The following is a 23,969-nucleotide window of genomic DNA, read 5'->3' on the forward strand; positions in this document are numbered from 1 at the left end:
AGATAATGGGCATCACTTGATTGTGGATAAAATGACAAGCATTTCTCTCTGCCCCAGAGTAGGACTTGAATATTGTCCTTGACAGCTCAAAGGAATTACTGGGTGTTTTAAGAAAACTGGAGTTCTCCTTCCCTTCTGTTGTCACAAAGTCTTTCTTTTGTCACTTGCCTGCAGTAATACTTCAATTTCAGGGCCTTTTTCTAGTTAAAAGTAATTTTAATCAGACAAAAAAAAAAAAAAAGGAAATCACCAAAAAAGCCATACGCAACAAGCTTAAACAGATGGCTGTGCTGCATTCATGGCAGTTGTATCCCTCAGGAGCTGAATGGGAATCACAGTATGTGATGTTATTGCTCATTTATAATTTGGAAGATACTTCTATCATAAGTAGGCAGTTTCATGTCCTCTCTAAGTTTCCAGGAGGACTTTCTTAACTAGAGATATTCTGATCCAAAAAAGGAAGTTTCTGGTGGTTTGAAATGCTATAATGCCCTTAACTACTTGAATTATTTTTGTATGGAGAAGTGATTTTTTTTTTTTTTTTTTTTTTTCCTCCCATATATCTTACCTTTTTTGGATGTTCTTTGATATACCACTAGCATGATCTCACTCAGTGGCTGGCTTAACTTTCTCTTGGAGAAATACTTGGAAATGAGTGTAATAGAAAAACAATGATCCTACCAATACTTGCTTTTTAGTCCACCAGTTCCTTATTGAACCCATGAGCTTCCAGCGTATGTTAGTGTGGTGCCTAAGCATTGAAATGAGTATACAGTAGCCTTGGCCCTCAGGTGTGTTATCCTGCCATGCTATGCCTGCCCTGAATTTCCAGAAGGGCTTTATATCAAAATAATCTGCTCACAGTAATGTTTGTGAAGTGCTTGAGGTTTTATACCAGCTTGTCACCTGCTTCAGGAATCTGAACTATTGCAGTTTTTCAGCTGAGTACTTCATGGTGTTCGGGTGGCAGAAGCTGTTGCTGGCCTCCTCTAGCTCTGCTGTGCTGGGATCATGAAATCAAATTAGCTAGGATTCAGCATAAGCATTTGGAGCTGTATGTGGAGTGCAAACATGTGCTAATCTGGGTGTGAACAGAGTTAATGCTGTGCCTTTTGGATTGTGCTTTTTAGTAGTAGCTAAGGAGTTATCCTGTAAGCGCCAGGAATTGCAGTGAACAGTTCCTCCTGTTCAATCTCGCATAATGTAAGCTGTGTGCTTCATATTTTATAAGGCATGCCTGGAGAAAAACCTCCTAGAATAAATTTCACGCTTATTTCCTGAATTGTTTTTTTCCCAGTGCTGTCATCTGAATGTGACATTACTAGATAAAATCACTTGCTGTACTGAAAAGGAGCCATTCTTAGCACCAAGAAGGAAAGAAACTTACATTTCCTTAGCAGCTCACCATCAGTCTGGGAAAACTCGTTAAGTTAATTCCCAGCATCTCCCCTTTTTTCCTTCTGTGCCCTTCCCACTCAAGCATAGATAGTTCTGACCAATAACTGTGCTGACACAGATACACTCCTTTCCTGTGCTGATTACACCTTCTACTCCTTAGTCTGGAGTTCTCTGCCGATTTGCAATTAAGGTTTTGTTTTTAGTGCCATATTTACCATAAGGCTGTGAAAATAGTAGTTGTGTTGTAAAACTTACAGGGAGGCTTCTGTATGTGTGTAGTAAGTAGCTCTGAATGTGTTAACTATTCCCAGGGAGAATATCTAAGCCAAGTTTTAGAGGTTTTTCTTCTGTAGGAAACTGAAGGTCCAGCATATTCAGGGCAGAGAAGGAGTGGAACAGGAGTCTTTCATTTTAGCTTTTCTTTATTGAATGCCCATTGCACCCATCTTTCTCTGGAGCACAGATTAAAGCTTCAAAATTAGTGAAAGAAAATGAAGTGAACAGTGAAATTAAGGATGAAACTCTCCTTATCTATAGGAAGGAAGCAGTAGTGACTACCACGTTATAAATGAAGCCCATCACCCTTCACAGTATGCTGTAAGCACCTCATACAGCCTACCAACTGGTACTGTTTTATAAGACTTCTGCCTCTGACTTCATCTGTGAGGTGCGTGTCAAAAGACAGCTTTATGGGCAACCAGAATGACAAATGCATTGGCCAGTGGCACACCTTCACTTGTTTGTGTTTCCTTCTCTTCTACCCCCTACTGAAAGAATAAGATTTCCTTCTCTGAGACAGGTTTTGCCTGGCACTTGCCTCCAGTGTCACCCAGAGTTATTGCTAGGCTTTTGCCTTGCAGACTGCATCTGTTTGGAAGGTAGTTTTGTCAGTGTGATAGATTGGAGCTGTTTATCTGCAAATATTTTCCACTTCATTTTTCCTTTATACAGTCATGCCAAGCATACTGACTCACAAACTAGTAGGAGGAAAGCTGTCTCTTACGGTTGTATCATTGTGGTGTTGTTTTTGGAATGAACTGTGTAACAAAGGTACAGGATAGGGACTGCTTCACGCATCAGTGACATGGGGTGCTATGCAATGGACTGCATCAGCTGAGTACAGAAAGCTGAGAACATTCCCTGATGAAAACGCTGAAACTTCAGGCAGAATGCACTTACCTTGAGACTTGCCTAGGGTTCACATATTTAAATTTTAAAAATAAATTGTTTTTATAACAAGGTGAAGTTTTTCAGTGATGTTCCAGCCCACGGTCTGGACTTGCTGTGATGGGACACGTCACCGACTTGGATTCTGCTTGCTCCAACCTTACCTGGAAGAGCTGCTCAGGAATTGTGTCCTGGTGGTGTCTTTAGCAGAGTGGCCCCAGTCACTCGGGAGGGGGGGCTAATTCAGGAGGGCTGGCTGGAATGTAGAAGATAAATATCCACCCTGTCCTTTATCTTGCATCACGTCCCCACTGTGTGGTCTGAGCACGAGCATCACATTCTTTCTTAATAGCTCTTGGGACCTTGTTCGGGGCTGGCAAAGCTGCATGTCTCCTGCTGAGCTGCTGTTAATGCTGCTTCCTTCAACACTTTCATGTCTTCAGCTCTCATCTTTGTACGCTTCTTAATGAACCTGGGTAAACTTGATGGCTGAAGGGATTTCAGAACAATAGGTGTGCCTACACGTGTGCCAGAAATGCAATGCCCATGAGATCATGGTTTCTCTGTTTGGTACATACTTTTTTTTAATAGTTGCATTTCTGTTGATCTGAGCCCTCTGTTCTTCTTGTTTTGTGCATCCTTTCCAAAATGCCACCATATAGACTTGTGGTGGTTCCTGGTGAAGCTTTACCATGACTTTGAGGTGTTCTGTGTTCTTGCTGCAGTGGTTGAATTTCCTCAGATTAGAGATTAGGTGAGAATACCGCGTGCCATTTTTCCTCTCTGCCTATTGCAGGAAAAATCCCCACACCGTTGTCAAGGCCAAAGGTGGTGTTTGCAGAATGAGAGACACAGGCTTGCCTTGTTACCAGAGCTGTCAGTAAAGCAGCAGGTGTAGGCACCATGGCACTTCTAAATGTGCTTCTCTTAAGCTCAATCTGTTATGCACAAACTTTCTGAACTGTGTGTGGCCGCTGTGATAAGGCAGCACTGTGTGGTCGGGAAGAGCCATTTCTCATGCTGTTATCTCAAGAATGGAGCTGAAGGTACACCCTCGAAATCTTGTCCTATTTCCCTTCTGCTATGACCACCCCCAAACTACTTTTGAAACTGAGTTGATATGGATTTTGGACAGGAGGCAGACTAAAATCGATGTCTGTGTGTGTACAGAGCAGAGCTTCTCGTGCTGCTTTTGCCGCTGTGAGAGGATTACAGAGCAGAGAGCAAATGTAATCTTGGTATAAATATTGCTTACTTAGAGGATAGCATGTTTTCATTGCTAATTTTGAGTGGTTCCAGAGTACTGGGGATGCAAGGTAAGTGGGTAGAGTGCTTGGCTGTGTAGTAGCAGGACATACTGAAGTCCAACAGAAGGACTAATTAGCTAGCAATGTTGAAACACTATGTCATGCAGGGACGCACAATATATTTCACTTTAATTTAAAACAGGACTTTACAATCTGACATTAGAAAGCCTCATTTGTTATATATAGTGCTGAAGAAAGAAGCTTCAAACAAAAAAAAGGCTGATTTCTCCCCCGCCCCCAACATTGTTTGCCTGTCTGGGTTGATGCAACGTGCTTGCTTTTCGGGCCAGCCCTCTGGATACTAATATACATCGTTGTGGTGGCTGCTTTACACTTAATTTTTATGGAAGCCTAAAAGGGGCGAATAAATATATAATTGTGCAACTGTTGCTTATAAAATCACGTTAAATACAAAACGTCATTCATAACATTTCTAAATACCACTCCTTGACTTGGTCGTCAGCTCAGGCTTTAACAACAGGAAGTTTGAGTGGCGTCGACCACAAAGATCTCTCTTTCTGGTCCTGACAGCGTTGGGATGGGTGCAGAAAACTTACCGTGGGCCTGTGTGCTCTGAGCACGTGTATTCATGTGTAAATGGTGGGAAACGGTCTGCTCTGCCCCCCCTGTTGTTCTGCGCTCTTGTTGTGTGTCCATAGCAGCTCACCAGGGCTGGATGGCAGTGTTGCTGTTACGCTGTTGAAGCAGCTGGTACCCACAGGTGTTTCTGGTAACATGTTCCTTTTGTGATTTTAGTGCACTCTGGGTGATCTTTGAAGCCTGGGTGGTGGGCAGGGGGTGTCTAGGAAGCTCTTTGCTGCTGCCGAAGCCTGTCTTGTATCTAGGTCTGGGCCAATCAGTTGCTATGGGCAGGGGTGTTGAGGAAGGAAATGAAAAAGCAGCTACTGATGAATGCAAATAGCCAGAATATTGGGTAGCTTTAAGACACACCCTTGAGGAAATGTAGATATGCTCCCTTTGGAATATGTGTACATAGAGATCATACCAGTGGTTGTGTCCGAGTAAATGCACTGCTTTTAGATAGAGTATTGCTCTTTCTGGATAGTGGCTTTCAAGTAAACCTATTTCTGTCTGCACGTACGCTCTGAATCCTGCTGAAAAGTCAGAATCCATGCTGCACGTGTTTTAAATTACTGTATGTTGATGCCTTATAAACAAAGCATATGTGCTTAAGTTGTGCTTCCTACACTAACCTTGTTTAATTTGTATTGTTTTGAAGCATTTAAAACTGGCTTTGAGATTCTGGGTTTCCCCACAACTTGTTTACAGTCTATCAATACAACAGATCCCAAAAGGGGTACCTCTTGAATGGAGGAGCTGATAGGTGGAGGAAGGGCTAGGAAGGGGATGTATGGAAAGTATCTGTTCTTTGCAGAAGGCGGGAAAGCAGAGAAGTGGGTCATTTATCTAGGTCAAAGTGAGAAGATAGCAGCTTTAAAAACTTGCTTTCAGTTGGTCTTTTGGTCCTAATGGTAGAGCATCTGTCCCTGAACTCGGGCCCCCATGTGAGATCATTACAGCTCCACCTCTGCAGCGTGTGCTCAGCCCTCAGTCACAGAGGCCAGCGTTCCCTGTACAGCACCGCAGGGCTGTATTTATTTTGGTTTGACCTCTGGATTTTTCTTTAATTTACTTTGGAGAGACGGGCTTTCATTAAAACTTAAGCTGCTTTATGTCACAGGTTTGTTTTTAGGATGTTTTTTTTTTTCACAGACAGAATTCTCTTTGTGCAGATTTCACTGGACACCAAAAAGGTGGCAGCTTCCCTCTTGGCAGGTGTTCTCCCCCTGTGTGCCAGCACCGTTGCCTTCTGTGTTACCGTGACAAGCTGGTGTTACTGTGGGAGAAGATTGGGTGGGCACTGGATTTTTCAAAGATTGGATAATCTTCTGTCTTCCTTGAGAGCTGTTGGAGAGGGTCCACAGGAGGGCCACAAAGACATCGGGGACTGGAGCACCTCCCCTGTGAAGACAGGCTGAGGGAGCTGGGCTTGTTCAGCCTGGAGAAAAGAAGGCTGCGGGGTGACCCCATTGCAGCCTTTCAGTACCTAAAGGGAGCCTACAAACAGGATGAGAATCAACTCTTTGAAAGGGTTGATAACTGCAGGACAAGGGGAAATGGTTTGAAGTTGAGGGAGGGAAGATTTAGGTTGGATGTCAGGGTGAAATTCTTTACAGAGAGAGTGGTGAGGTGCTGGAACAGGCTGCCCAGAGAGGTTGTGGATGCCCTGTCCCTAGAGGTGTTCAAGGCCAGATTGGATGGGGCCCTGGGCAGCCTGGTCTAGTATTAAATGGGGAGGTTGGTGGCCCTGCCTGTGGTAGGGGGGTTAGAGATTCGTGATCCTTGATGTTCCTTCCAACCCTGGCCATTCTGTGATTCTGTGAAGCTCAGGATTGTGGAGTGGAAAGCTGAGCTTTGTTCTCTGAGCTTCAGGCTTCCTGTGCTTATCAGTGAAGCCATTAAAACCCTGCCTTAGATAGGCCACTTGGGCAGTGGGAATGAAAATACCTCCTTCGTGGGGGCACAGACACTTGGCCTGCACGTGTGACTGAAAGGCAGCAAAATACTGCTGCCTGTGTTGGTGCTTTGGGACAGAGTAGCACCTATTTCTCCAAGTTGCATCATGTGGCTGTAGTTTGGCCTTGTGCAAGCAGCAGCTGTGCTCCTGGCTGAGCTGAGCAAGCAGAGCTGATGCTGGGCTGCTGATGGCAGTGATGGCATTGTGTGCGCTGCACTTAATTGGAGGCATCTGTTGGCCTTCTGCTTACAGGTGGTGCCAGTTCAGCAAAGGAACAGAACTGTTCCAGGGCATTTGGTGTTGCAGGTGTATGTAGTGGCAAAGCCCACAGTGCGCTGTAAACTTGGCTGGACGACTTCAGATATTTCCCAGTCAGCAATGGAATCCTGCTTGTCTCTCCATGCAGTTCTCTTTCCTTACTGGTCTCCTTGGACAAGAGATAGCTATGAGGCAGTGATTTTTCTCCCCATGGCTGGGGAGAGGGATGGAGATGACCTCCAAGGTCACAGAATGACCAGGGTTGGAAAAGACCTACAAGCTCATCCAGTCCAACCATCCACCAATCACCAATAGTTCTCACAAAACCACAAAATCCAAATGTTCCTTGAACACTTCCAGGGTCGCTGACTCCACCACCTCGCGGCAGGCGTACGACTGCCGCTGGGGCGTCACCGCGGACCTCCGGGCCGAGGCAGCGGCTGGGGAGGCGGAGCGGGGCGGGTCGGGCGGAGCAGCCGCCCATTGGCGGGGGCGGGCGGGGCGGGCGGCGCGGCCGGGGTGAGCGGCGAGAGGCCGCGGCGTGCCGAGCCGTGCCGCGCGGCGCCCCGCTCCGCCGGACCATGGTCGGGGATCAGTGCAGCCTGCCCGCCGAACGGCCCGTCCTCGCGCAGAGCCCCAAGGCCGGACTGAGCTGCAAGATGGTGCTGCAGGCGGTGGGCAAGGTGCTGCGGTAAGGAGGGCTCGGCGGCCGCGGGGAGGAGGAAAGGCGAAGGGAGGCGTGCGCCGCGCGTTGTGGGGTCAAGGTGCCGCTCCGCCGGGTCCTGCGAGGCGGCCGGGCTGGAAGTTGGAGTGGCGGTAGCCGCTTGCGTGGAGACGCGTGTCCGCCTGTAGCGCCGCGCGCCGGGGCTGCCGCTGCTCCCCGGGAGCCGCAAGCAGGCGGCGAAGGACCTGGTTCTCCCGGCTAAGGCGTCTGAGCGAGGCTCCGCACGTGCTTTGGCATGTCTGGTGCAGGAATGTCGTGTAAGACGAGGGGAAAAAATTGCTCATGCGGCTCGGGAGTTTTGTGAACAGTGAGACGTGTGTGACTGCCGAGACCAAAACCAGACTCTTTGGCAGAGGACAGAGCGCAGTAATATGATTCGGAGGAGTGCAAACCCGTCCTGGTTTGCAGGGAAAAACGTCACCGCAAACATTAGGATTAGTAGCCTTGCTCTTCAACAACTGCAGCTTTTTATTTTGGCTAAATGCGGTTGGGTATTTTCTCGGCTGGATGAAGAATGGCAGCGCTGCTCTAAAAAGGAGCCTTGTTCCTCCAGCGTAACTTTATTTGGCAAGCTTTCATTTGTCCCCGTTCCTACTACTGGTTGCCAATTGTTAAATGTTTGTCAACAGAAACATTATCCCTCTCTTCCTCTGACTCATGCCTTCTCTCCCCGGACGGGTTTGGGGAGCCGTTTATTAAGGCTGGGATGGAGCTGCCGTGTAAATGAGGCACGTTCACTGGCGCAGGCAGCTCGATAAGAACCGCTCAGAGCTGCTTTTCAAGAAGGTGCTGTGTTACACTCACACTTTTTCTACAATAAAATAAAAAAGTAAAAAAAAATCCTTCCTGTAGAAAGCATTAGTTTAGGGAACTCGGGTTTCTTTCTCAGCATTTAACAAGGTTAACATCAATCCTTGGTATTTTCGGGGGGGTTAACACCACTTAATATGGTGTTACGCAGCTGGTCATATCATAAAATCCCTTGGCCAGAAGCTTGCTATTCATGCCGGGAGCCTTTTGAAGTTCTTGGGAGCTGCTCAGTTGGCAGCAGTCCCAGATGTAAATAGATGGGTGCCTCTGCAGGGAAGTAGTGCCAAGCCTTTTGTTCGGCATCTCTGGCAGTCTATCGTAAAGCGTAGGTAACTTCCTGTGACTTGAGCGGCGGGGCAGATTTCTGTGTGTTCAGTGAGCACTTTTTCATAAAGCATAACAAAAGCTCTTCCTTTCTCCTACAACTGGACTACGTGCAGAAGGTGCACGTAACTTTATTTGCTTTTTCTTCTTGATGTTTCTTTACTGCACACGCTATAAAACTATGGCGAAAGAAGCAGGAAAAAGCTGCTGTTGCACCTGAAATATTTTGGACTCGAATTAACAACGCCTTGCTGTGACTGTGACCGGATTGAGGTGATTCGTGTTTTGTGGGGCTTTTGTGTGCTTTAATATGTCTTTTCCTTCCGAGTTATCTCCTGTTTGAGTTTAGAAGTGTGAAGTAACAAATCTTTCTTTAGATGCCAGACTGCTTCTCTTGGTTCTATTCTTGCGTATACGTGTGACCTTATGCGTGTTATTTAATTTTGCTTTTCAGTTTTTGTTCTGTAAAAATACAAACTTGTATTCTGCTAAGACCTCAGAGGAGCCCAGTAACTGGCCAGGAGCCCACATAAATAGCAAGTCACCAAAGTGTCCTTACTGCAAAAATCAGGTGCTTGAAGTGGGAGCCCCACAGTGGTAAAAGAGGGACCTGGTTTAGATTAAAAATGGTGTCTTGTTGGTGCCAGTTGTGGAGGGATTTCTTGAATGTAGGCATCTACGGCTGAGCTTTGTGCACTTTATTGCTGGTGGAAAGGAACAGGGTGCTTGAACGTGACCGAATACAGAGATGCATTGCCCGCCTGGTAAAGAGGCCTGGCACTCTTGTTGGCGTAGATGTTGTAGGTGTATGGAGTTAAGTAAGATGAGTCCTACGCTTGTTGGAATGGCTGGCCATCTATTTCAGAGTAAGTGCAGGGCAATCAAATACCACTTCTGAGCCCAACCGTCTGAAACGCTGCTCGCTGGGTTTCCTGTAGCCTGTGCAGAAGATGAACCAATGCAAAGTTTTGTGTGTGAAGCCACTTTTCTTGTGTTGCTCTGGCCTTATTGCGATATGGGGATGAGATCAGAGACTTCTTGCTTGTGTGTAGTATGGTGTTACGAACAGCCTACTCTGCTTTAGTCCTGGGAACCATCACTGTCACCTCTCCCACACACCGCACCATCCCTCTGCAGGCCACCGAGCGCTTGTAGCACATCACACCTGAGAAGGGACAGAGTCCCAGCTCCTCTCTGACTTCCCTGCTTCTGTCCCTCTGAGGATTTACTGGTTGGTAATTAGAAGGCTCGGTTCTCCTGTAAGACACTGAAGCAGTGCAGCTTTCCTCTGCAGCGAGCCCTATGTACAGTAGTTAAGTGAGCTGTGGGTGCCTGTAAGTAACGTGCTCTCTGGGAGCTTTCAGTATTCCTGTTCTCGCTGCTAGGTGATGCAGGCTGTGGTCCTCCTGATTGCTGCTGCCAAGTAGTGCCTGCGTCACGCTAGGAGTAAGAGCTGCCAAAGGAAAAATGGGTGCTGGGAGAGAAACAGAGGGTATTCATTCACGAGAAGCAGCAGCCAATGTGAACACCTGAGAAGTGTTGAAAAGAGCGTGGGGAAAGACAACTGAACCAGAAAGGGCAAAAGATGTAACAATAGCAGCAGATGTGCTCTCTGCCTTTCTCATTAATTTTTTATGAAAGCGACTGTTAGGTTTGTTATTTTGTAAATTATTAGTGATTCAACTATGAAGAACTTAGGAGATGCAAATATCTTTCATCATATAGGCTAGCAAACTGTGTTTAACATTTAAGGGGTGGAACTAAGACTCCATGCTTCTAATGATTTAAAAATAAAAAAAAATTAAAGTACCATTGGAAAAATGCCATCTCCCCTTTTAAATTAATCACAGCACAGCTGAGATGAAGTTGCGTGTTCCTTAGCCCAGTGCTTAATTAGGGCTTTCATTTTAATTCAGATGTTTTTTGAAATACGTTGATCTCATTTTTTCCCCTCTCCTGTAATGAACTGTGTGTAATTTTTTTAGCCAGTGGTTGGAAAGGGGGGAAGGAACAAAACACCAAAAGGGGTGCAGGGGTGCAGCTTTTGTGTGTGTTTTTTCCTACAAGTTGGGGCTCTAGGGAGAGAAATGGGGGGGGAGGGGGGGGGGTGAGAAAAAAAGAGCTATGTAGAAACCTTGGATATTGTTCTACTTTTAAAAACTGCTAATGACCATGCAGAAGTGTTCCGTTTACTGGCTTTGAACAGCAGAAATGGAAGGAAAAGCTGAGCTGCAGGAGACAGCTCTCCTTCTTGGTCCCCACAGGTAACTGAGCTGGCTGTGTGATCTGGCAGCTGCTGCTCAGAGCTGTGGGTGGGGACATGAGGACGTGGTTTGCACTGCCTGTGTCAGAGGCAGAGTCCTGATTCAGGTGCAGCTCAGAACTGCAGCATTTGCTGTGCTATAGCACTGCAAGTCCTGCGTGGATGAAGGAAATACCACGCGTCTTCATTGTCAGTGCTTATCCTTCCCAGCTCCAGTACAACCTGGTCCCTCTGGGATAGTTGATGAAGAATTGGGGATGTGGTGTTGCAGAAGATTAGTGATGCAGGCTACAGAATGCCTAATGGCTTCTGATGAAGTATGGTACCTTTTGTATGGGCACGTAGTCCAGGATGAGTGTGGGAATAGATAACTCCTTTCTCCTGAGAGCGCCTTCTGTCTTACAGTGATGTGCAGGGATTGATTTGGAAACCAAACTAAAAAACAAAGCTCTTTCTGTGCAGGCATACTTACTGTGGGCAGCACTAATGAAGTGGAATTCTTACAGTCACTTCTCAAGAATGCAGCAATTTGTCTTGTGATAGCATGATAAATGATTCTATCATAGATGAATTGACAAGCTTGTGTTGGCATGTTGGATGGCACTTAGATATTCTTACACCCAATGCTTTGAAATTAAAAAAAAAATAATAACAACCCTTATCTTCCTTAATTCATAGCAAAATCAGAAAGAAAACAGCTTAATTTTGACATTGGCTTTTGTTTGTCAGTGATGTGCAGTCATCCTAAACGTGTTCATGAAACAGGATACAGGTGGGTAGAAGCAGAGCGCATTTGCTGGGGCTGCCTCGGCTCACACAGCCAAATGTGTGGCACGTGCCTATCAATAAGGCTGAAGCAAATATTAAAACAAATATAAAAATAAATCCACTTATATCCTACTTTAGGTTGAAACTGTTTTCAACAATTTAGTCCAATGTACGGTATTTATAAGTAATTAACACTGCCCAATCTGATTAATGCGCAAATTGGAGGAGGGAAGGGAGAAGCGAAGGAATGGAGAAGGCAGTGTGCTGGGAAGGGGCTTGTAGGCAAAACCATGTCAGCTATTTTTATCCTGTGCTTGTTCCTTCTCCCTCCCACAACTTTCCATTGTACCAAAATAGTTCAAAATGTTTATGGTTCAGGGCAGCTGACATCACTAATTGTCCTGCTGTGTCTCTCTGAATGTTTCTGTAACAGGAGGTGATTTCTTGTGCAGTGACATCCACGGTTCTTTCTTGTGCAGTGACATCTTGCTGTGCTGCTTGGGAAGGACAAAAGGCACTGTGGGTCGGCACCATCTTGTGCTCTGGCAAGGTATAACTAGGCCATGGAGCTTTGTGGGGAGCTCTTCCATGCATCTGAAAGCATGGATGGGCTTTTGGAGGTCGTTCTTTCACCTGAATGTCCTGGCCCAGGGCAGAGCAGGCTGCGGAGGACTCACCCAGCCAGGGCAGGCAAATTCCCTGTGTGTGTGCAGGTAGTGAAGTTGCTCCTGGTGGGGGCTGCAAAGTTGATCTTGTTTTGCTTGAAACAGCCCCACTGCAAGCTGTCTGGGTATCCAACATCCTTGCATCCAACAGCCTGCTCTCCTGGAGCTCAGGGCTTGAAGCTGCTCTCTGGAAAGAGGCTGTGTCTCTTGAGCAGACCTGCACAGCCGGCACGCCTCCATTCCTTGGGATAGTTGTCAGTTTGTTCGCTTGTATGCACTGCAGGAGTGTCACGATCCTGGTGTGTTTATGAAACCTTGTGAACCACATACAGCGTGCTAGCTTAATGAAGAAGTTGGCCTTTCTTCATTCAGAGGTATTTCACAACATTAAGCCGTATTTTGGTTACGTGCTCTACATCCGGTGAACTGATAGCCAGAGGGAGATGACTGCTAAAATTCCTCTGTGTGTTGAAATAACCCTGCAAGGTATCTTGAGAGCCTAGTTTAGGATGGGCGTCTGCCTGAGGATTAACAGCGTTTTCCTCTGTTTCAAGAGCGTGAGTGTCCTCCTTGTATTCTTCTAGACATTCCTTATGGACAATTTAGAATAGATTTGATTGTGATGTGAAACTTCTGGAATCATCCACCCTTCTTTTATCGTGTTTCTTTGGTATGTGGCTGTTTCAGTGTAAGATTTCCTCTATGATCTTAGCTACTGCTTGTTTCTGCCTGGAAGACGATTTCAGATATAAATGCACACACAGTGTGAGCGTGCAGCATTCATCCTTCTGGGAGCTGACTACAATTCCTGGTTTGTGTCTACTGCTTCTGTTATAATAGCCTGTTTTTTTCCTGGCACTGCCCTTTCTGGAGAAAGAATGTATTTCACACATGAAGTTTTTATCCACTATTTTGTGATATCTTAAGCCATCTGTGCACCCCGAGTAGATTTAAAGCTGGGGAAAAAAAAATCCCCAGAAGAGCTTTTCTCTTTCGACCCTTGATGATCCGTGCTGAAGAGGTGTGCTGTGAGGAGCACGTTTTGCTAGTGGTAGTTGTCATCTCCCTAAATAGGTAAGGCAAAGTCTGTCTCATTTCCTATCATATCTTTTTCTGTGACTACACCGAAACTGAGGTTGATAAAGCATTTATTTTTTAGTTATTTATTCATTTATTTTGCTGAGAAGTTCTTCCTAATCTTTTTTTTCTTAATCCCTGGTGCTTTGGGGCTCAACAGAATCTCAACAAAGACTTTGGCAAATAGTTCCTAGGGAAGATGAAACTTTGCTTTTTAGGTCTGCCAGCACATAGTCTCTGGAAAGGCATTGGGTGTACAGGTTAACCCTTTCCTTTTTGAAGAAAAACTGCTTTTCAGGAGTAATGGAGTCCATTAACACTGGAGGCAGGTTGTTTGGGCTCACCTGAAAATACTGCTCTGCTAATTTTTCAAGTTAATTTCTTTCTGGCACTGAAGCCAGCATAGAAGTGCTTTTGCCCAGACAACAGGGATTGGCTGTAGCAGCTGCTCCCCAGGTGGAAGGAACGTTGTGGCTGTCTCCAATTCCTTATATTCTTAAAAAAGGAAGAATCAGCAGTGAGTGCAGCTGTCTGTCCTCAGGAAGGCAGATAGAGATGAAGCATAAAAAACTTGTAACAGCTCCACGTCTAAACAAAATAATCCCAGTGGGCCATAGAGAGTTGGAGATAATGAAGAAAGGCAGCTTGGGATTCTTCATGGTGACTTCAACACTGAAATGCCGAGAGAGATGTCTCTATGTCCTTGTTAGTTCAACTCATGCTGGATGCTCACCAGACTTGCTGTTGATTCCAATGTGACCACGTATCCCAGATTCAGAACACCAAAGACTTACAGAGGCATATGCTGAGAATCAGCAGTTTGCATTTGGCAAGATGAGGGAAAGAAAGTTTGGGAAGTAGGTTGCTCTGGTTCCTCGCTGTACGAAATCCTCAGTTACAACACTACTACCTTTTTATTCAGAACAAACATGCAAAGGGAAGGAATCCAGTTAGGGTCCTGATCATCTCTTTGAGGATGAAGGGAAATTGTATTGTCTCAAGTGAAATACTTGTTTTTCAACATTCAGAGCCTGCCTTTGTGTCTGGTTACATCTTCAGTTAATGAATCTGTTAACTGATTTCTGTTACAGGCTTTCTAAGAAGGATTCCTATTGATTTCTGAATCAGGGACGTAAGTACTAAGAGCTAATCAGCCAGTGATGATAGGAAACTGCTCTCTTGAGAAAGTTGCTCCCTCGTTAGCCATCATCTTTAATTTCTTTGCAGTGAAACTACTACCACAGCTGTGCACCATCCAGCATGGTTACCTCTTTACAAAGCCACTGCGATGTGCCTAATGCTGCCAGGAGCTGAAACGAGCCGTGCAGGCTGTGTCTGAAGGGAGTTGGTCATAACCACCCCTTGATTTGAGGTGTGATGCTGGGTTAGAAAGGCTACTGTAAAAGCACATCTTCACAGTGTTTTGGGTAAGAACTTCAGCTATTAGTCTGTGCTTGTGTGAATGGAGAAACTGTAAATTCCCGCAGGCTGTAAGAGGTACTGCTTGCCATTTGCATGTGCAATGACTCGTCTTCCTTAACCAATTCCTTGGCTGCACTTCCAGTATTTAATGGAAAGAATGAATTTATATTTCAGGAAGCCATTGAAGGTGACACAGCAGGATTGAATATGTGTTCTTGTTTCTTTGTGATTGCCAATGGATCGGTACGTGTCTATAAAGGTGCTTCTACTTCAGCTTTTCCTTCTTCCTCAAAGTGTCCTGGAAAGTAATAAGTCAGGGTCCGGAATCACTGCTGTCTCATGAGCTAATTAGCAGTGGTAGATCTAACTGTACAAGTAATTAAAATATTCACCCTACTATTTTTATCAGTCATTCACATATTCTTTTCTTTGACCCGTAAGTCCACGGGGCTTATATATATATATTGATTTGTTGTCTTCTATTGCACATAAAGTTTTAGCATTGTGGGGAAATGCTGAAAAGGTTACTGATGGCAAAACCAAACAGGCAGCATTGCATCACTCTGCTGCCAAGTTTAAAAATTAACCATTGGCTGGATTAACAGATGTTTTGTACGTATCCTTCGTTAATGAAAGCTAGCTAATGAAGATAACGCTTTAATTCCTTCTGCCTTCAACTCTTCCCTTACTCTGCAAGAAGATGCAGTTTGTGCCTTCTAGCTAGGAATTGTTTTTCCTCTAACGAGACAGTTTGTATTAAGGTCAGAAGGTACTGTTCTGTTATCACAAGACCTGAGCTATGCCAGGAGAGGTTGGATTTCCTGAATTAACTTGCTTCTACGTAAAGAAAAAAGTCAAAATCCATTCTTCATCTGTAAAGCTGCCATTGAGAACTGACTGTGACCTGTGGAAACTTCTAGCAATTAAATATCCTTCCTAATAAAAATGTCATAGATCACTTACAATGTAAGCAATGAGTTTTTCCAGCTTGATACAGTAGATCTGAATTTCAGGTGGAGCTGCTCCTTCACTTGATCTTTCTTTGCCCAACCTATTCATTAACTGATGGACTCCTCACAGCTGAGTCTTGGTGCAACAAGCTGCACATGTGTGCTAGCACAAATACTTTAAGAATAAGTTCGCAGGTGCAGGCATGCAAAGTTACTTGTGTGCAGTGCAGACAAGCTATAGCTTTTTCCCATGCTGTGCATCTAACACTGTACTGAATTTGTTGTCACCATTCCCAGCAGCCAGCACAGCCTTCCAACGCAAGGCACATTTAGTGCCTCCATCACAACTTGCCCGGTCCTGCTGGAAGCACCAAAGGCAGCCCCTTGCTGTTCCTTGCCTCTGGGGAGCTGGGCTGAGAGGCAGCAGCCTGGCTGAGCTCAGCTGTGAGCTGACGTGTGGCACCATGCTGAGAGCTATTTATCTTTTGGGAGCAGTGACTCACAGCCAGTGTTCCCACTAACTGCTCAGGGACTGCGCCTTGCAGCCCGCCTTGCCACCTTTCGTACAGTTTAGTACAGTTATAAAATAGGTTTTAAAACCCTTTTGTACTTTTAGAAAGTTCAGAACTGTACAATTCAGTTGGCAGTGCACTGACATTGTATGTACCTGTCCTCCAAATCATGGTATGTGGGTAAGGTGGTGAGCTGGGCTTGCATCTCTAACACACATCCTTTATTGTAGATTTTTGTTAGGCTGTGCCAGTACCTAAATCTAGTCAGCATATGAGATGGATGAATGTTTTTGTGGGGAAAGGGCTGTGAGGAAAGTCAAACACTTGTGTACAAAGACAAACCTGTCTGCAGCCTGGTACTCCGAGCAGAGCAGGCTGTGTGCATTTGTGTATCTTGGGCTGTATAGCAAGAAGTCTGAGTGCTAAAGCCAGGTTTCCATGGTGAAATAATTCCTAGCTATTAAAGCACAGTTCTACTCTGAAAAGCAACTCTGTGCAAGCTACGTTGTGAAATCTCGCATTTACGAGGCCAGGAGGCTTCCAAATCAAATTCGCTCAGAGAAATAGAAAAGATACCTTTGCAGTTTGGCAGCACTGTAGTTTGGGTTGGAAGATAACGAGGAGTGTCTTCAGTGCTTTGTGTGCTGAACTCCCTCCCTGCAAAGGTGTACTGAAATGTACTGCATGTGCTCTTCTGGGAAGATAACAGGGTTGCATCAGAATAACCAGAGGGAGCAGTTGCTGCCAGAACTTGCATTTAATCATAATGCAGAAGTCAAAAGTTTTAAGTGTATTCCAATGGAAGATTGCAGGCAAGAAAGTAGCAAAAAAAATAAAAATAAAAATCACTGCTGAAGTTGATTGATATGTCTTAAAGCACATGGGCAATAGATACATTAATGAAGAAGCTTCCATGTTTGTACTGCAGTACATTTTTTCTCACTTTGCAAAATCTAAAATCTTTGAGAGATACAGGAATATTTTGTTGTTGTTAATTGGATGGGTTTTGGTTTTTCCTTGTTCATGTAAATGTTTTTTTTTTTTTTATCTCCAGAATTTCAAATCATATTGTAAAGCTATTCTGAATGTTGTAACTTGCATTCAAATTTGGGTGCAAATTACTCATTCTCTTTCTTTCATACTCATGGTTCTTTTTCACAGCTCCCTCTGCAGCATATAGTATCTACCTTTGTCTGCTCTCAACTGAGAGCCCCTTTCCTCCTTTGCCTGTGTGTTCTAATTGCAGAAACTGAATCTGTGCTGTAGGTCTTTGCCTCAGGTGGAGATATTGGTCCAGTATAACACACACACACAGCTATTTATCTCTGCTGCCTTTAAAAGGATGTAACTGATCAAGATATAAATCTTCATATATGCAGATTTCTGTGGTTAGGGGAGATGAATCCTATTTCAGTAGGAATAGGATTGATATCTATGTATATATACGTAGCAAACCCCACCGTGGATGGTTAAGGCAAATTTGTGTTGCTACAATAGGAATGACCTTCTCCTCTATGAGGGAAAAATGGTGTGGTAGCATCCTGGTGGCTTTGAAGTGTGTGCCTGGGAACTAAAATGAGACAAACCCCAGAACACAGGGCTCCAGCTTGAGTTTGCAGCTGAAGAATTTCAGAAAGTGCCGGGCAGAGATGCTGTTGGAGAGCTGCCCTGTGGAATTTCACAGCAGAGCCTCTCCTCTCCCTTTGTGCCCCATATGCTCTCAAGGTCTGCTCTGAAAGTACCCTCCTGGGAGCGAGTTGCCGCAGCAGGGGAAAACACCCTGAGAGATGCATTTCCAAGCAGGTTTTTGCTCCGTTTTGCTCAGGTTTGGGTTTGCTTTGTCAGCCAGCCGGAGCTCACCCACGGTTGGAGGGTTACAAACAAGATAAACAAGAAGAAAACACCCCAGTTGTGTCACAGGCTGAGGGCTCTGGCACCTATGACGCAGTGTTCTGCTGTATGGTTGGTTCTAAGCATTGGATACGTTAATTGTTGCAACACTCTGAATCTGTGACCTACTGCATCTCTTACAACAGTCCTAATTTGGCTCTGTAAAGCTCTTGAGTATAAACATTAGGGAAGATTTGTCTTTTTACTGTCCTAATCCTCGGATTACCAAAACCCTGGACTGTACTGAATCACTTAGGACAAGAATTTTGCTGAGACTTTGCTTTGGCATCTCCTGGTTTGGCTCTGTGAGAGCATTTTTGTGTGCAAAAGTAGAAGAAATAGTTCAAAATGAGTGGGATAAGATCACTTTCTGTCCTTCCTTCTAAATTGCATCCCTTGGTCCCAGAAGTAATCTGCACTTGAACCCTGCGTGGTGCTGGGGCTCCATCCCCATCAGCCCCACCTATTGGCTGGAGAAGAGCTGGACCTGTGTGAGGGTCCTGCATCCAGATGGACCTCCTCAAAGGCAGATGGAGAGCACGGGTCCAGCCTCTGCTCTGGGAGGAGTTCTGGCAGGTATACCTGCAGAAGAAAGGAAACTCTAGTCCAGCGTGTTTTTACCACAAGAATGCACTCTGCGCATTTTTGTAGTATTAACCAAATTGTTTGCAAGCCTGGCCATGCCTCTGTATTCCTTCTTCCCAGAGTTGCATTAAAGAGAGAACAGGGAAGCCTGAGCAGAAGGGAAGGAGCAGCAGCAGTACCCAACCATCAGCAAGGTCTGGACTTCAGAAGGTGGTTACCGTGCCGCTGCTACGCTATGATGGGCAAAAAGGGCTGACACCAGGGGTTAGCAGGCAAAGGGTGCAGGAGAGAGAGGTGTGAGGTGGGTGGGGATTCCTCCAGAAATAAGGGAAAAGCCTGATGTCCTGGAGGCAGTACTGCAGGTGCCCTGTGTTCTCCTTGCTTTGCCAACAGCGCCAGCTGGAACTTAGTTTGACCCTACAGAATTGTTGAGGGCTTTCTGCTGAGAAGCAGCATTATAAAATAATGTTATGGCATTTGTCATCCTTAACATGCCTGCCATGCCTTGGCACCGACTGTTTTCAGCGCAGCATCCGGAGGCTAAGCAAAGATTCCCTTTTAAGGCAAAGAGCCACTATGAGAATCCAGGAGAAAAAGTTTCCCTGGCATGTAGGGCACATTCTTCTTTCCTCCTCCCCTTAAATAAACTATTAGTAACTTTTAAAAACAGAACAAAAATGAAGAAGCAGGACCAGAAATGCTGCCAAAGACATTTTATCCTGCACAGCCTCCTTGGAGCTGCACCGTACCCCAGCCCTGGAACTAACCCAGGGCAGGAGCTGGGAGGAGTGGAGCTGAGGTCACAGGGGTCTGTCAGAGAACCTGGGGTGGGAGGAAGCGCAGACAGTCTGAAAATGCAGTCTCTCTCCTTCCTCAAGCCCTGGAGAGACGGTCTGACCACAGCAATCCAGGAACAATTGTGCTGCGTGATGCAGTGGGTTTGGGCCTGCATTCTAATACCTTACACGGTCTCCCTTCCCATGCTGATGTTTTTCTCCTTCCCAACCCTGAGTTGTGTACGTGTACGCTCAGGCTTTGTGGTTGGGTGTGCTGGCATGTGGCACTTTGGGCTAAAGGCTGAGCACTGCCCTTGGTTAAAGCAGCACGTGGGGGCTGCACAGAGTTCCCCGACAGTTACTGAACGTGCGTAATTCTAAAGGCAAAGAGAAATGCACGTATCCTCTCCTTTCCAACTGCGCTTCTGTTACAAAGGAGGCTAGTTCCGATTTTCTTGCGTCCTGTACAAATAAATAAAGATGTTGAATTCTCAAAGGGTGATTTTAAGGTGACTGCAGCCTTTAAGCCTTCAGTCCTTGCACCTATCAGAGGGGAAAGACTGGAGACTGGTGTTGGAAATAAGGATGGCCAAGATAGGAAAATGGACAGCATTTGTGGCTGTGGTGTAAAAGCTGGTGTAACCTGCTGCTTTGTTGTTCCTGGTGGGTGCTGGTTGCTGGGAATCAACTCTTCACTCATAAAACTGTTTCCTTCCTGCTGTGAATAGGTTCAAGGCTCCCACAGTTACACAGAACATTCTTATCCAGAAATTAAGCGATAACTTCTTTCCCGTAAAACATCGTGGGGAAAAGAAGAGAAGTAAACTTTGAGCAGTCAGCCTGCTTTTCCTTATGAAACACGTGGATGGCTGAGAGCTTTGGTTTTCTCCTCTTTGTGAAGGGGGAGCACGTTGGTGGAAAAGAGCTTGTATATTCAGGTTTCTAACTTCTGTATGTTGTATTTCTTCTTCTGTTCCACCCGGCTCCCGTGATTCCTTACACCAAGAAAGGAAAAAGGGAAAAACTGCCATGAAAATACAACTAAATTTGAATTGTAGCCCCACGTTCACTGCAAAATAGAAAAACCTGGAATTGGTTGTAAGGATTGGCCTAAAAGATACTGTTAAAAGGTTGGCTTACTGCCTCTCTAATTCTGTGTTGGCTTATGTTTTAAGAGGCTAACCCCCAGCCTCAGATTACCAAGAAAGTAGGTTTGGCAAGAGTACTTTGTCATACTTGGGCTGTGGAGGCTATTTTAAAACTTGACATTTCAAAAAGAAAAGAAAAGAAAAGAAGCACAGGATGAAAATCAAAGGCAAAGGTAGTTTCTGCTAACTTGGTAAGTATAGAGGTACCTCTGGGTGAGGTGTAACGTGGTGTTGCTGTTGGAGATTGTACATTCTCAGAAGTCTGCTTTCCACAAAGATGCTGCAGCTGGTATTGCAGCATTTCAACTCTCACGCTTTATGGCTTGTGAAAATGCAGATTGTAAGCACAAACTGGGCACTTGAGAGTAATCCCTGTGGCCCCATTAACCCTGGCCCTAGGGTTGGAAGTAGATGATTTCTAAGGTCTCTTGCAACCAAAGCCATTCTGTGATTTTATAACATCTTATTTTGTTTTTTATCTTCCTTAGAACAGCATTCTCCTTTTGTGCCACACTTGCATGCATTCCTGTGGACCTTGGGCTCTCACTCTGTTCTCACCAGCACAGAGTCTGTCACAACTACGTTGTCACAGCTGGGAAGCACTGGGAAGCAAATTCAGTTGGGATTCCTAGATTGATACCAGTCTACCTGGAGTAATAAATTGCATCGATTATGTAAAAAAACATTAGCCACTAAATAAGTCTCTTCATTGTGCAATTATCTTTGACTGTTTGATCCTTGCAGACTTGAGGTGGTTTGTGCATCTTTAAGTTTGCAAGCAGGGAGACATTTGCTATGTAAAGCTTGCTGGACCTGTTCTCTTGATTCTTCTAATGGAAATCAGCATATCTGAGACCTGACTGGAACTTGAAATTGGTGCAAGATCCAGAGGGTCCAAAGTGGCTGGGGTTTGGTCTGCAGCTCTGGCTCCTCACTGCAGTGGGGTTTTGTTGTTGTTTTAAGCTTATCCTTCCAAAGCTACTCCTGTGTGTGGTGCTTGCTTCTGGAAACAAGCAAACAAAAATGCCTCCCAGCCTTCAGTATGCCACGTAAAAAGGGTACAGCAAGACAGTGGCTGTAGCAGAGTCCTGAATAGGTAGAGATGATTTTAAAACGCACGGTCAGTTTAGTTAGCCACTGTTATCTCTTCTGAGGTCAAACTTGTATTAAATAGGGCTCATGTGACCAAAACGTTGGATGCCTGGTACGATTCCTAAGTGATGTGAGCTCAGTCAGACTGGGGAGCATTTCCACACTGGTCCATGTGGTGTCCTTGACCTGTGTTCAGCTAAATCAGACTGCTTCCCACATGCTTCAATCAAACAAATCGTGTCGGTTAAAACTGAAGCACATCTTTGGTATTTGCATCATTAATAAACTTTTTTTTTAAACTGGCGTTTATACTTGAATCTGAACAAGGCAGTTAGCCCAGGAAGATGATGGTGGCCCAGCAGCTCTGTTACTCGCTAGGGTTTTCTTACACGTCTCTTGCTCCAGTGAGATCCAGGCAGGTTTCCAGCTGCTGTGTTCCCTCAGGTGAACACAAGGCTGAGTATGGAAGCCCAGGCAGTAATGAACGTACTCAGGCTGGAGCTGGTTTGCTTAACCTTCTGTTATGATGCTTCACGTGCATGACCTCTCTTTTACCATCTCTTTTCCTTCTCTGGATCTTCTTCCTGGATGTAACTTGGCCCATAGCATCATATAGGAGTGCCTAAAACCAAACAAAGCCAAACCTATCCTGAGACTTATCTGAAGAATGAATTAGCACTCTGGTTTACCTGTCAGTAAAAACTGCTGAGTGCTACCTTTCCTTGGCTTCCATAAAGATGTTCTTTCCGTAATTAATAGACAAGAACCCATGGTAAAGTTCTGATCTGACCTTGACAGACGTCCCCATAGTGCAGTGCTGCACTGGGGGTACATTGATCTGGCATACAAGTGCTGAGACATGCTCAGCAGAATTCTTATTGTTCACAAAGACAGGGGTAAACACAGATCAGGGCTTTTGCTGGCTTTAGGATGTGGGGTTTTTTTGTTTTTTTTGTTTTTTTTTTTAGGATACTGCTCTTCTTGTGGTCTTATGACATTGAGTTCCATTTTCCAGTAAATAGACTACAGGTGATGGATTTGGGTGTTTCCTGAGTAGAACAATGCAACTCTACTGTTTTTGACACATTTCCTTTCATTGAAAGCAGGATGAATGAACTGTTTCTGAACGTGCTGCTTTATGTTTGCTGCTGTAGTGTTCCCTTATAAGGGTGTTTGGGACAGCTCGGAAATAGCAACGCATCATTTTTGTATTTGTATGCTTTAAAACAAAAAGTTGAAGAAGGCCTTTTGAATTTAAACACTTTGCAGCACGCAACAAAGAGTAACAGTTGCTTCTCTATGTGCCTTTGGAGTTGGTTTCAGGTAGATGGAGGTTTCTTATAAGCCATTGAAACAGTGCTGCACTTGCAGGGAAAGGAGAGCAGAAAGAAGCTAAGTTGTTAACTTTGTGCTTTTTAATAAACGTCTGAGCTTTGGTTTAACACTGCTGTCGCTTGTTGGCTCTTGAGCATGACATCATGTTTTTTAAACTGTTCTCTATACTGTTGTATGCTCCAGCTTTCTACATCTGCAAAGAAAGTGCTTTAGTATTGACTGTTATTGATAGCTTCTAAGCTAAACCAATGGTTTTGCAACCCAGACTGAGCATGATTCAATTAATGCTAGAAAGTCTGATACAACCGCAGCCCTGCCTGAGGAAAGATGTGCAGTCCACTTCGAAACTTGGCATTCTTAGAACTGGGGTATATTTTTGTTTGTAGTTACAGCGTTTGCGCCATGTATTATCCCAACCAAACTGCACACAGGTCATGAAAATCTGATTGTAGAAACAAATCCTATGGTCTTGCTCTAATGCTTAGCAGCTGCTGGAAGTTAAAAAGAAGTTGGTGCTGCAGATGGTGCTTTGACATTCAGGTTTCAGCAGTGTGAATTAAAACCCTTTCGTATCAGTTGCTGCAGGTTTTGTGATGGTACCTGCGAGACGGGTTCCTTCTTAAAGTGAGGCAGAGCTTTGGAAAGGGGCAGGGCATTGGTTCCTCCAGGAAGCTTCTGTTTGAAATGATCCAGTTCCAGACTGAGGCAGTTGTGGAAAGACTTACCATCTGTTGAAAGATGCAAAGTGGCTGCACGTACTAATCCAGCAAAGAAGCGACATTTGTGTGGAAATGAGCTTGGCTGTGTTTGGGGCCTTTTTTCTGGTACAAGGACTGCTCATAATCGTTTGTGTTAGCAAACTTGTGGGAAATACCTAGCATTGCATTTTTGTTTCTTTCCTTGAAATGGCAAGAAGATGCCAAAGTGAGAATGAGGTAAACGCAATGCTCTTATCTTCA

General features: G+C 45.0%; 1 protein-coding gene across 3 annotated transcripts in view; it reads left to right on the forward strand.

Annotated features, from left to right (window-relative positions):
* The window catches only part of MOB2 (MOB kinase activator 2), a 111,526-nt gene that overhangs the window by 75,432 nt on the left and 12,125 nt on the right, over window positions 1-23,969 (forward strand). Inside the window, exon 1 of one of the 3 annotated variants that reach the window (XM_042813309.1) lies at window positions 7,232-7,360. The exons of the other annotated variants lie outside the window; for them this stretch is intronic. Coding sequence (XP_042669243.1) covers window positions 7,251-7,360 — 110 coding nt within the window. The 5' untranslated portion in view covers window positions 7,232-7,250. Of the gene's footprint in view, window positions 1-7,231; window positions 7,361-23,969 lie in introns of those variants that run through there. 3 annotated transcript variants of the gene reach the window in all.

The sequence above is a fragment of the Centrocercus urophasianus genome, unplaced genomic scaffold (genome assembly GCF_019232065.1).
Source record: "Centrocercus urophasianus isolate 14NV4802_14NV808 unplaced genomic scaffold, USGS_Curo_1.0 seq_14, whole genome shotgun sequence".
NCBI classification, from domain to species: domain Eukaryota; kingdom Metazoa; phylum Chordata; class Aves; order Galliformes; family Phasianidae; genus Centrocercus; species Centrocercus urophasianus.